Source organism: Oreochromis niloticus, linkage group LG5 (assembly GCF_001858045.2).
Source record: "Oreochromis niloticus isolate F11D_XX linkage group LG5, O_niloticus_UMD_NMBU, whole genome shotgun sequence".
NCBI classification, from domain to species: domain Eukaryota; kingdom Metazoa; phylum Chordata; class Actinopteri; order Cichliformes; family Cichlidae; genus Oreochromis; species Oreochromis niloticus.
Genome location: NC_031970.2, coordinates 17,433,408 through 17,446,065, shown reverse-complemented (window position 1 = coordinate 17,446,065; position 12,658 = coordinate 17,433,408). Strand labels below are relative to the sequence as shown.

At 40.4% G+C, this 12,658-nt stretch overlaps 1 protein-coding gene across 4 annotated transcripts in view; it reads left to right on the top strand.

Moving 5' to 3' along the window:
* The window catches only part of cacna2d2a (calcium channel, voltage-dependent, alpha 2/delta subunit 2a), a 171,163-nt gene that overhangs the window by 118,719 nt on the left and 39,786 nt on the right, over positions 1-12,658 (top strand). For all 4 annotated transcript variants that reach the window (XR_002062227.2, XM_019359243.2, XM_005453490.4 and 1 more), the window contains 2 exons: positions 5,007-5,138; positions 5,372-5,429. Coding sequence is in view for 3 of the 4 variants with exons in the window: in XM_019359243.2 (XP_019214788.1) it covers positions 5,007-5,138; positions 5,372-5,429 (190 nt within the window). In the remaining variant the exon portion in view is untranslated. The remainder of the gene's footprint in view (positions 1-5,006; positions 5,139-5,371; positions 5,430-12,658) is intronic.

Sequence of the window (12,658 nt, the reverse complement as noted above, 5' to 3'; positions counted from 1 at the left end):
ACAAGAAATTAAAACCCAACTAGATTAGGGAAGTGACTGAACAAAAACTCAAACATGAATGAAACAAAGAGCAAAATTCCAGAAGCTCAAAACCTGCCTCCAAAACCCAGGAACCATTCACTAACATTTAGTCGCTCTGTTTAAAACACAGAAATATATAATGCTTATGGTCATGACGGCGTTAATGGTTATGGGTCTTCAGAGGGTCTCGGGTAATAGATTTAGCTCCATTACAATTATAGATTTCTTATAAGGCGCCACTTGTGTTGTTTGATGATATATTGCAGGTCGTTTTTCTGCTCTCTATGCACAGCAGTGGCGCAACGACTTGTTTCTGTAATGTTGGATTAACACAGAACATAAGGGACATATTGTTTTAGATGGGTGTTTTTTTGTTTGTTTGTTTATCACAGGTACATCACGGTGAGTAATGTGTGTACTTGGAGTTAAGGGGTGGGGTCACAGGATCGAGGTGGGAGGAGATGAGGAATGATCCCACACAGAGATGCTCCATAAATCCCACTCATAATTGTTTCCCTACTTGGTGTGCAGTCTTGCTCCATAAAGGGGGCAAAGCCAAGGGTGCTCTAAATGTCAGGGGAGCGGTGCGCTGATGAATTACCTTTTAAAGATATCAGAGAGAGGCGCATTTCATGTGAAAGATGAGGCCAACACAGTCCTCTTAGGCCCTGTCTGCCTGTGTGAGCATATTTCCCCCCCAGGGGAAATTTGTCTTTTTATCAACTGTCCAGAGAAGTCACAGCATATCCTAACTGAATAAATCAAAGAGAATTAGTTTGCTGGCTTCTCTTATCTGTGATGTGCCTGTTTTTCTGCAGAGATCACCTGCAGATGTGGGTAAATATGTGTGTGTGTGTTTGCTGAATTGGCCTGACAGTAGCGATGGCTCAAATATGAATGGTTTAGTTTCAGCTGGCAGTGTGAATGAACTGCTCTGTCATTTTTAGAGGAACAAGACTGACCAACAGTAGGGTGTAAACAAAAACTCATACATAGCTGCTGAGTTAGCATGCGTACATGGTTGCAAAGTACTAAGTAGTACGTCATGTGTTTGTGGGTGTGTTAAGCAAAGTCCTGTACATCTAAAATAACCAAATAAGATCAAACATAGGTCAGAATGACAGAGTTTAAGAAAAGAAATATGAGACAAAACAGTAAAAACAACACAGATTTTAAAAAAAAAGGTCAGAATTCCTTGTGATTTAAAAACCAGAGTAAACCAGAGTTCAGTTGCTACCTTGATCTTCATCGAGGCAGCTGAAACGGTGCTAGTTTTAACAGAGGTCACAGGATGTCTCGTTGCCCTTGGCCTGTCTGGGACAGCTATCATTACAGAACCGGTGCTTCTTCAGATAAGAGCACCAGGACTTCACAGCACACGGGCTGCCGCTGCAGTAACCTGCTGTGATAGCTCATGCTTAAAGGATAATACTTTTTTACACATTAATCAGATGGCTCTTTGACCACAGAGTATTGCACGGCACAGGTGAAATTGAAAAGCGTGGTTTGGTTCCCTGATAATCTCCACGCAAGTATCAGTCGAATATAGCCACTGGTGTCACTGAAATGCTTCGGAGTCTTGGAAGTGATGGCAGCAAGTTTGAAAATACATGGTTATAATGTCAGACATACTGCGAGTCTCACAAATTTCGCTCTCCACTTTAATCTCTCTGGCTCTTCATGCCATCTGGATTCTTGGCAAATGTAAACACTGAGTTATGAGAGACAGAACAGAAAGCTCTTTTGCTTTCTAATTCTGGTAGAATGCAATTTATTTTGTAGCAGGCGTGTTAGTGGCATCGTTCACAAATGAATCATCAAAATAGCCACACACGCACACACACACAAACACACACACACAAAACTGACAAGGCATGAGAAAATAGAGTCCTCTAATACAATAATGTGCACAAGTCTTGAACCAACGCTCAATTCTTTATATTTTGCAAGGAAAATGGGAAAGAAGTGCACTGATTGATTGAAACATAGCTAATCATAAATGGAAATACAGCATATACGGCAAAAACAGAGCTTGGAAGTCAGTACTTGGTATGACCACCTTTGTTCTTCAGCATAGCCTGAACTCTCTTAGAGAAGCTTTCTGGTAATTTCTTTAAGTAGTCTTCAGAAATAGTTCTCCAGGCTTCTTGGAGGACATTCAAAGCTCTTGTTTGGATGGTGGCTGTCTTTAGTTCTGTTCTTTCCAAGATCCCACACTGCTTCAATAAGGCTCTGAGGAGGCCAATCCATGGCTGATAGTGTTCCATTGTGTACTTCTCTATCCAGATATGCTTTTACTTTTGCCTATCCAGATGCTATCCAGATGGTACTGCATGGCGGATCAAACTCCAATGCCATCAATTTCAATGATTCCTATTTCTTTCTTTTCTTAATCATCTGTTATTTGGTTAACACTGGTTCATCTCTTGAGTTACGCCTTTTAATGCCTGAATGGTTCGTAGGTCAGTGGCTTAACAAAAACAACAACAAAACAACACAAAAAAACAACATCCATCTGAAAATGGTCATGAACAAGGACCGGACTGAAAATGTATGGAAAAGCAGCGAGTCTAAAGAAGTCTAAAGAAAAGCCTGTTACTGTTACTCAAGACCATTTTGAACATTTTAAAAATTACAAAAAAGTCTGGCTCCTGGAAGCAAAATGTAAAGACATGCACATATAATGTATGCATCAAAATATTGCTGAACTCATACCTTATAACTGAACCTCTGAAACTGTGTTTAACAACGTGTACGGCAAAGGTGATCCGTCATTTGTTCTTTGCTGTTACACGATCTAAAAATAAACCGAATAATCAGTTCTTTGACCTAAATAGCGTCTTAGGTTTTCAATTTAACAGTTGAACATCAAGTTTGTTTTGTGTATTTTTTTCCCTCTGCCCCCATGGGCGAGAAATTGCTTTCTTTCTTGCTGTGAAAGCAGCCAGTCACTCGTGTTAATTTTCGTGTTTCTTTCCATCAATCACCCCCCTCCCCCCTCCCCCAAATGTGTTTTTATGTTTGTGCCCATTTGCAGGGCTGCCTCTATCCTCTTCCATTCTTCTTTTGTGTTTGTGTCTATGAATTTCGAGAAAAAAAGCATGTCGAGGAGCTCCCTTTGGTGATGGCGGCAATTTGGCTTTCATATCCTCCAAACGTTGCTTAGTGCTGCTTTATGGTGCTGTATGGAGTGTGTGTGTGTGCGCATTTGTTTTAGGATGCAGGATACAGGTTGTTTTGAGCCACAATTTTAAAAAGACTTTGGCAGCTTTCAACTGAAACAATAAACAGTGTTATATTTTTCTATAATGTGTGACAGCTCACAGTAAAGGAGGTGAGAAGTGAATGATGGAAGGCTAGTGTCATATTTCTTACCTCTTAAACTGACAGGTTGTCAAAGACTGAGCAGTAATTGAAAAGCATGGAAAAGTGGATAATGATCGTTTATTTGTGTGAAATTCAAACGTGGGGTTGAGAAAAGCTGGACTTGTCGGTTCAGGGGCTTATCTAGCTTTGGTTGGCTGAGTAATTAAATCAGAGAAGCGAGTGAAGTTCTCCTCAGCTCAGCGCCTCGTCTTGTTTCCTCTTTAATCAGGTGGCTATTAAACCTCTGATTGCACTCCCCATCTTCTGACTTCAGCTTAGCTATTAAACACAGACTGAAAGCATTTTTTTGGTTTATGTGTGTGTGGATGCACATTGCGTCACGCAGGGATATGCAAGAATGGAAAGCATGATTTAGATCACGAGTGCAAGCAAAACAAGGACAGCGTAAAAACAACAGAAGACAGACGGAAGCAGAAAAGATGCGCGTTTTACACCTGCGTCGCGTTCCTCCACCTATTGTTGACTAGATGATGAATGCTTCTTTCCACAGTTATAAATCCATTTATGTCTGACATGTGAGATCTATGACCTTATGCTTCAGCTCAGAACACAATAATGCATCTGGTCGTGCATGCACAAGCATTTACTTTACTATATAAAGCACCTTGTGATTTAACACTATATTTATAAAGTTGAATTGAATAGTCTTTTTCCTTTTACCTGTTTCTCCTCTCCATATAATCAAGCACCCGTAAATCCTCTAACACCCTAATGGATGTCTGCAGAAACAGTTTATGGGCCCCTATTATCAAACATTCAGCAGTTGTTTCTTTCTCCAAAACCTGCTAGTGACAGTATGACTGTACGACCTCCTCCAAGGTCATATCAGATTCTTCCCCTGCCCTCCAAAGAAGATTTCCCAGATTAGACTAATTCCATACTCAGACGGCTACCTCCGGCCAAGCCGCCTGCATACATGCATTCTTATGTTTTAAGCTTTCTTTGCTGGTGTGGACAAGGTTGTTCGGCAAGAGAGTTGACCTTTGGGTTCGTAACAGAGAAAAGCTGCTGTTATGTTACACTCAGGTCCACTATCTTTGCTGGCAACAGCCATTAAGCTGGTGTTGTTTTCACCTTGTGGGTCTGTCTTGGTACGTGTGTCATCTGAGCAAAACTTTATCCAGGAGACACCTGCTGAAAAGAGAACAAGCGCAATGATGTCTTTGATTTCTTTGTAGAAATCTGTGTTTCAGTGGGGGTTTTTTTTAGCACTGCAACCTTGCAACAGACCATAACAAAACTTTACATACATGCATGAGATCAATATGGATCTTGACCCCTGAATACCTGCAAATCATGTAATCATGTAATAATATATAGTATTGACAAGTGACTACTTTTTTTTTTTTAAGAAAATCAGCATGCCGAGAGGCATTGAGAGTTGTGTGACCCCCTTAAATAATGGGGTCTACTTACATCTTTGGATTTCTGCAATTTGATGAATAACAAAGCCTTTGGTGCCTGAGTTGCATCTATTGTGCACCAAAAAATGCAAAAATCACTAAAAAAAAAGAACAAATCACTGTAAGGCTAAAGCTGTTCCAATTAGCCATAGTGAGTCTTTTCTCATGTGCTTCGCTCTCTGTGTTTTCCCCCAGCCCCCGTCATCCTTAATGAATTAAATTGGACCCAGGCACTGGAGAGGGTCTTCATTGAAAACCGTAGGGAGGACAGCTCTCTCCGCTGGCAGGTGTTTGGGAGTGCCACGGGCATGACACGATACTACCCAGGTAGGCTGCAGAGTACTGAGTCAACAGTGATGCCTCAGTCATAACTTACTGCAAGATAGAGTCTAAATTGACCCTAGGGCTCCTCAGCTGGAGAACATTGCCAATCTCTTATCAGATGGCTCTACTGGTAACTTGATAGAGAGACTGAAATTATGATTACCTTGATCTAATCTGATCTGAAACATCCTACAGTGCACTGGATGGGCTATAATTTGTTTTCTTGTGCTCTCTAGCAACTCCATGGAGGGCACCCAACAAGATTGACCTGTACGATGTCCGCAGAAGACCATGGTAAGTGCCCTCTTTATATAGAACTCCTGTCCACAAGTCATTATTTGCATGCTTTGTTGCGCTATCATTAATGCCTGCTGGTCTTTTTAAGAAGAATAGGAAAACAGCTGCCTTTACTTAGAGCCAGATATGTAAGTGGTGAATGCAAAAATTGTATTATTGTCCTTTAACACTGCACAGTGTTGCTCATAAATAATTTGGATCATCATTAAATGAACTCAGCTCAGGCCAGCTTACAGTATAACCTGAGCGGGAAGTATTCCTGCTGTATAAACAGCTTTTACCTGTTAATGAAAAAATGTGACTATTTTTAGCGTCTTCTAAATTCTTAGATAAAGTTGTTATACTTTGAAATTTGCAGGGTGTTCCATCTTTGTATTGAATTTGAGTGTTTACCAGGTGAGTCCCACTAAGCATTGAGGGGCAAAGAGTTTGCTCAGGTGACTCCTAACCTATGCAAAAATCAGCAGTAGCAACAGAGTGAAAGTAAAAAGGGGAAAAAAGCAACACCTTTGCTGGCATACTATCTTAAGACTATGGCAAATTGTCTTCTGTTTTCAGCCTACACACACACACACGCGCGCACTGTAACCATTTTCATATTTTAATTTGTGTGATATAACAGAGGCAGCGGCCTGTGTCACTTCACTGCATATGCCTTTTGTTTTTATATTGAAAATAATCTGTGGTAATTTCATCTTCATAAGCCTTATAATTATTTGCTCGGTGAAACAGCATAACCTGTGATTGTATTTAAAATGCTCTTCACAACGTAGCACACTGTGTGCATTGATGCAGCTATTATAAAAATGCTCGAAGTACCCCGTTTGAATTTAAAAAAGACATCATTTTCAGAGGATTTCCCTAACTGGCTTCACATGAAGAAAAACAAATAAAGAAGCAGAAGTCCTGTGCTCAGCTCAGAGCTAAAAGAATAATATTTAACTCAATCAGATCATTGACTGTTTCCAGACTCATCACAGTAGTATACATATAGCAAGGAGCATATACCCACTTTGACGTGTGTTCTGTGTTCAAATGCTAATACCTATACAGAGTGATGAGCTGGACAGAAATAGGCAGCGTTGGGCTAAACACCCACCCGACCGAGCTTCCTGTCCACCCCTCGACTTTCTGTCTACCTGCCACTGTCACATCAGCTTTGTGGCAGCGCTGGCTGTTGCCTGGTTACAGGTTGGAGTGAACTGGACATAATCATGACAGCAACGTTGATTAGACCTGACCCCATTTTCCATCTCTATCTCCAGCCAGCTCAAAGTGAGTGGCTGTTTGAGGTCAGGCCAGGCTGGCAGACGAAGTCAACAAGAACTACCTCAGAACTAAACAAACGCCAGCGACCCTTTCTATTGTGTTACTGTTTATATGAAACTCAATATTCCACATGTAATATCTTGAAATTTAGCCGAGTCTGACGATGACTCAGACGAAAGCCACGATCTTCTAAATCTTCTAAATTAAACATAAAATCAGTTACGCGTTTCATGTTCTAGTGGAGTTTTAAGGTCCCATCAAGGTTCAGTTTATTCATCCATGAAAACTGGGAGATTACTCTGCACCCATCCTGATCAACAAGTGCAGATTACATCAAATAAACACATCCGGTGGCTCATAAAACTATTCATATTCCCTCAGACAATTATTACTACTGTATTTGCAAGTAGTTGATTTAGAGCTGAGTCTATAGGATGTCTCACAACAACGCAAACAAATAGAGGCCTGTCCCCAAATGCAGTGTAGGGATCATGTTTACTGTTCAGTCCCTCGGGTCGTGTTTTATTTATCTATAGGCTACATGAGAGAACCAAGCCATGATGCCGTAAATGCAGTCTGTGTTAGCACAGGTAGATCTGCACATGCGGAGAAACTCAAACTTTCTATTAAAGGTGAGTCATGGCTTTCTACAGAAAAGAGACTCGTGTCTCTTGTGTTGAAATCTTTAAAACAACAACAAAAAAACTGGTCTAGCTATTTGATAAATTGCGTCAAATCTGTATGCCAAATCAGAATTGTTAACAAAAAATATATTTAAAAAAGGTACAAATGACTATTTGATGATATATTTGATAATATTTGAAAATAATTGAGTTTAAATGACCGGTTATGACCTGGCTCAGAGTTTGTGCTCTCTTTAAAATGATTAACACTGGATTCATTTTCAAGTACGTATAATATCAGCTAAAAGCACCCAAAGGGCATGGAGGCAAGAAGTGGTGTCTCTCACTTCAAGCCACCCTCAGGCAAGCCTTAATCCTCACCTCGTCAGGCGTAGACAATTAGCAGGTAACCCTTAGCAACACCCAGAGACTGCACTGCCGCTGCAAGGTGAGCAGGGGTGGCAGACGGGCCTAACACTCAAGCGAGAGCAGATTTTGTTCGGGGTGACACGTCTATTTACAGTAAGATCACGGATTGTGCCTCCGAATGAAAAAATTACCATCTCAGTGTACAAACATGAGACTAACAAGGTGTTCCCCGACAGTTTAATTAAGTTAACACCAGGCTTAAGTCTCTAAAGTTGTGCTGCACTGTCACATCAGGCAACACTAGAAACATGTAAAACACTGGAAAACGCAAGGCAGTGTGTAGCAGGACATGTTAAAACAGTGATCCTGTCTGTGATCTGTCAGTGCAATAACAGACGTAAACCTGATTTTAATTCTTGTTACACATGTTGTGACTGGGGAACTCTTCCCGGAGACAGAAATGAATGAGGGGGATGAGAAGGTTGACGAGGACGGTGGAGCAGAGCATGTGTGATGGGGTGGACAAGAGGAAGTGGGGTTTTTTTGCACAGAGGAACACCTTGTCACCCACCCACCGCCCCGGTTGTCCGTGTTTGTCACTGTCATTTCTGTTGAGCTTTTACTCATGTTGGAGATTTCGACATTCCTGTTGCCTGTTGCTTAGCAACTTGTGCCCAGCCGCGCTGAGTGGCACAGCCGTGGCAGGGAGTGTCATGATATGTCAGGTCAGACTTGTGTGATTATACTCTAACATGCTGTCTCCTCAACTGACATTCTCCGGAGAGGTCAGCCAATCACGCATTTTCCAAAACCAGTCTCCTGGTGTTAGGTAAGCCCGGCGTGTGGCAGCTGTAGATAGCGGCATCCGTTGCGACGACAGATGCAAGGTGTACAGAAGCTAAGAAGAGCACAACATATGTGTCTGCGTGGCATTTAGGTAGGACTAAAATCCTTCCCTTCCTTTTTTTTTGTGTGTGTAACAAAATATGAATTGTGCATTTGTAGCTGCTGCTGTGCACATTTTCTAAGTTTTATTTTACAGTTGCTGCAGTTGTTTCTACACTTGGTAGTTCAGGCGCCAGAATTTTGTGATACATCAACTGAAGGTAGAAAAAAGCACATAAACAAAGCATGTTTTTCATATTCTCTAAGGCTTGTCATTTGAAAAATAGATAATGAATGAATATGATGGAACAGCACATGCTAAACCTGAACTCATGTTATTTCCTAATAGAAGCTCTAATTGAGCTTAAGTTAGGTGTGACAGTGGGCAGCGGTTCCTCTACATGTATAAAAAAACTACAGAATGAATATCTTGATGCACAGAGGAAATACAACACTACAAACACATAAGGTGAAAATTTCAAATCTGAGAATATATTGATTCATCAACTATAAGTCTTCTTTTTCAGTGGCAGAAGCTAACTAGCATTTGAAAGCTTGTTCAAATTGCCACCTTATTTGTTGACGCACATTAAAGCTCTGTCAAGTCTACCAGTGTTGATACAAAGGTTTTCCTTTCTTCGAGTGATATCGCATCTTGAGAAACAGAAGCTCATTTGGGCAAATGTGATTCAGTAGGTTCACAATATAATGTGCAATACCTAGAGTTAGCTAATATAAGGTGCTGTCATTTCTGATGCTATAAAATTATGCAAGTTAAAGACTTCACAAGAAACAAACTTGAACTTTTGAACAATCACCTTAAAAATAGCCTATTTTACATGTATATTTACACATTGGTATATGAGAGACAGCAGTGTGAAGCAGTAAAAACATCTACATCTACTTGTTCAGGAAAGCTGTATCAACCCTGTTTCTATTGGTTGAGGCTGTTTTGTTTATATTTTTAACATTTGCAATTTATACACATTGTACACCACAGCCTGTGGATTCAGAGTGTAGCAGACACCAAATATTTGCACTTATCTGCAAAGACTCACTCACAGGCTGACTAAAATTTTAGTGTGGATATCAAGCTTTGGATCAGGACTTTTTCACAGTGAGTAATCCAAACCACACAGGAGCATATTAATAACTACCCTTGTGCTGTGGATGGATCACTTTTGGCTCTTTTGGCTGAAGTTTAGCCTGTTTTTGGTATTTTCTTCCTGTCATATGATCCTTAACATGAAGATTATTGAGAACAGTTTAACCCTCATCCTACATCTTCCCTGTGGTCGTGTGTTTATGTTAGCCTAGTTCCCCACCAAGGAGCACATCATTATATGTCAGCTTGTCTAATTTCATTAACCCTCCAGATTCCATTAAAATGTATTTTTGTGTTTTTGTTTAACTTAAAAATTATTGCAGTGCTATATGTTTTAGTCTTTTAGAACTACTCTGCTCAGAACATGACATATGCTAACTTCCTGCTAACTCATCATTCCTCTAAACCTTATAAAACTACTTTTTCATGAAAGCCTTGGCAGTAAAAATTTCTTGCCAAACCCAGGAGAAAAGCTACTCTGTTTATTTTATTGGAACTGAAAGAATTTGGACCGTCTTTGATTCTCAGTCGTGCTTCAGAGTTTCTTTGATTTTGCGAACCAAAGGAGCGTTTGGATCCAGAAACATCGCTATTAAACCCTGACTACGTATTGCACGTTAAGATTCATTGCATAATCAGAGATGCCATGCTACATATGGCACAGTTTGTTGATTTGTTTGGCTAGTCACCATTTCAGTGACCTCAAGGAATGTCGACATTTGGGCCTTGGTTCCAAAAAGGACGGATGCTAGATCTGAAAGTTTTGATGACAGTAATTATCCCTGTCCAGTTGTCTCAGTAGTTTTTAAATTGCCTATAATTTTACATGACGAATGGTGCAGTGGCTGGCTTTTCAGTTATGGCCCTGAAATTCAACTTTCCTATCATCTCATGTCAAGTCACTGTGACTCGACTTAACTATACTCATCTATGTAGTTTTGTGCTCATCTCACATTGCGCAAGGTATAACTTTAAATTGCTTTCATTTACAGCAACAGCTAACCCACAACACAGAGGTGTACCAAAAGTAAATACACTGGCATTGGAGCCTCCTGCAGGCTAGAAAATGTGCACAAATAGTGAATAAAAATGACAAACACACACTTTCTGCTCACATACCGACCGGCTCTTTTCCTCCTACACATAAATCAGATCACATGCTGTGATACCGGTAAGATGCTATAGATTCTACACCTTTGCAAATACCAGTAAAGCCAGAGAATACACAGATCTAATCTCAGTACCATCCTTCAGTAATATAAGGAGTGATGTCGTCTATAAGAAGAGTCCCATCAAAGAGCAGCAGCTCTTTTGTAGTGTAAGACCTGTAGTTTTACTGGGAGCAACTGATAGTGGTATGACTGACCTGGCCAGAGCTGTCCAGGTGGTCTTCTGTGAAAAAAAAACTTAATCAATTAATACATTTTAAAAAACAGAGGGGCCACCTTCCTTTACAGATGGTCTTTCTCGCCTTCTGTTCCCCTACCAACAGCCCCAGGAAAATTAATGGTCCAGTCAACACACTTAATTGTCTCCAATTGCTCTGACATTAATTATTAACATTTGTCCATTATAATGTCTGCACTTGTTATCAAGGGAAGCGAAGCAGAGGTTGAAGTGAGGGAGAGGGAGATGGGGAAAGTGAAAGGCGAAGAAAGAAATAACCAGAGACAGGCGTGGAGTCCTGTTAGCCAAGCGTTGCAAAGATCCCATTACCTCCCAGGTTCACAACAGCATGTAGGCTGTATCACATATTGATTTCTTCAAGAAGTCAATCTAACCTCTTTATAAATATTATGACTATGGCGGTCAATCCGCGAAGCTGAAGCTCCCGAAAACACAATTCTAATATATATAGATCCCCGGGCTTTGCCCCCTCTTTTCTCCCGACTTCAGGTAGAAGCCGGGTCAAAAGAGAGGCCTACTGAAGGTGATGCAGCAAGCTTTTATCAGACGGTTTGCAGTAAAAAAAGATATTCCATCTGCTAAAACAACAATGTCAGGCTGATACTTGGTTGGTAAACTTTACTATAAAGAAATATGCATGATTAATTCAATATTCAGTATTTATTTCAGATTGAAAAGTGGTGAAAAAAACAAAACAAAAAAACTGTATTTACAGGCATGTCCGAAAATATGGAAACGTGAATCATCTGGGTGCCAACACTTCCAATAATCAACAGAAAGTGGAATAAATAAATGGCAGACAACATCTTTTTCTCCTGCAGGCTCTCTGGGCGCTGTCCTCCTATATTGTTATCTTAATTCAATCTTTATTCGCCTGCCACATCCACAGGAGCACTAAGAGAGCAGCAGTCCATAAAATAATAAGCCCATCAGCACGACACAAATCCACACACATAAGGGAGCAGACACACACACACGCGCGCGTGCACACACACACACATAAACACACTTTCCCTACGTTACAATTCTCCCATTAATCTGTGGTTATTCGCCATATATCTATTTTATATGATGCATGCTTATCAAGCGTATCGCTGTGAAGAAAACTCACATTTTGTAGTGTCAGTTTCATTATACAGAGTATGTATGTATGCATGCAGCTCATTATCAGCACAGTGCGGTTAATATGTGCTTCAACAATACAGAAAACCTTTTTTTTTCCCCACTCCATGGATCGTGTTATATGTATCTGCATGTTTCTGAAATGTATGTAGAAGATGATTCCTCCAATTTAAATGTAATGCACAGCATTTTGGTGAATGGGTCAGGGTGCATTCACCAAAATGAGAGAGAGAGAGAGTTATACACACATACACGCCCGCCCCCCCCCGGCACAGTTAATGTATTGATTTTACAACGTGGTGCCTTGATAAAACTATTTCATGAATTCCAATGAGACTCCCTTTACTAGACTGTTACAAAAGGAGCAAAACACAATCACCGCAACATAGAATATGTCATTGTGTTCATTGCTTGTGTAATGCATTTCTTTTTGATTTATTTATCAC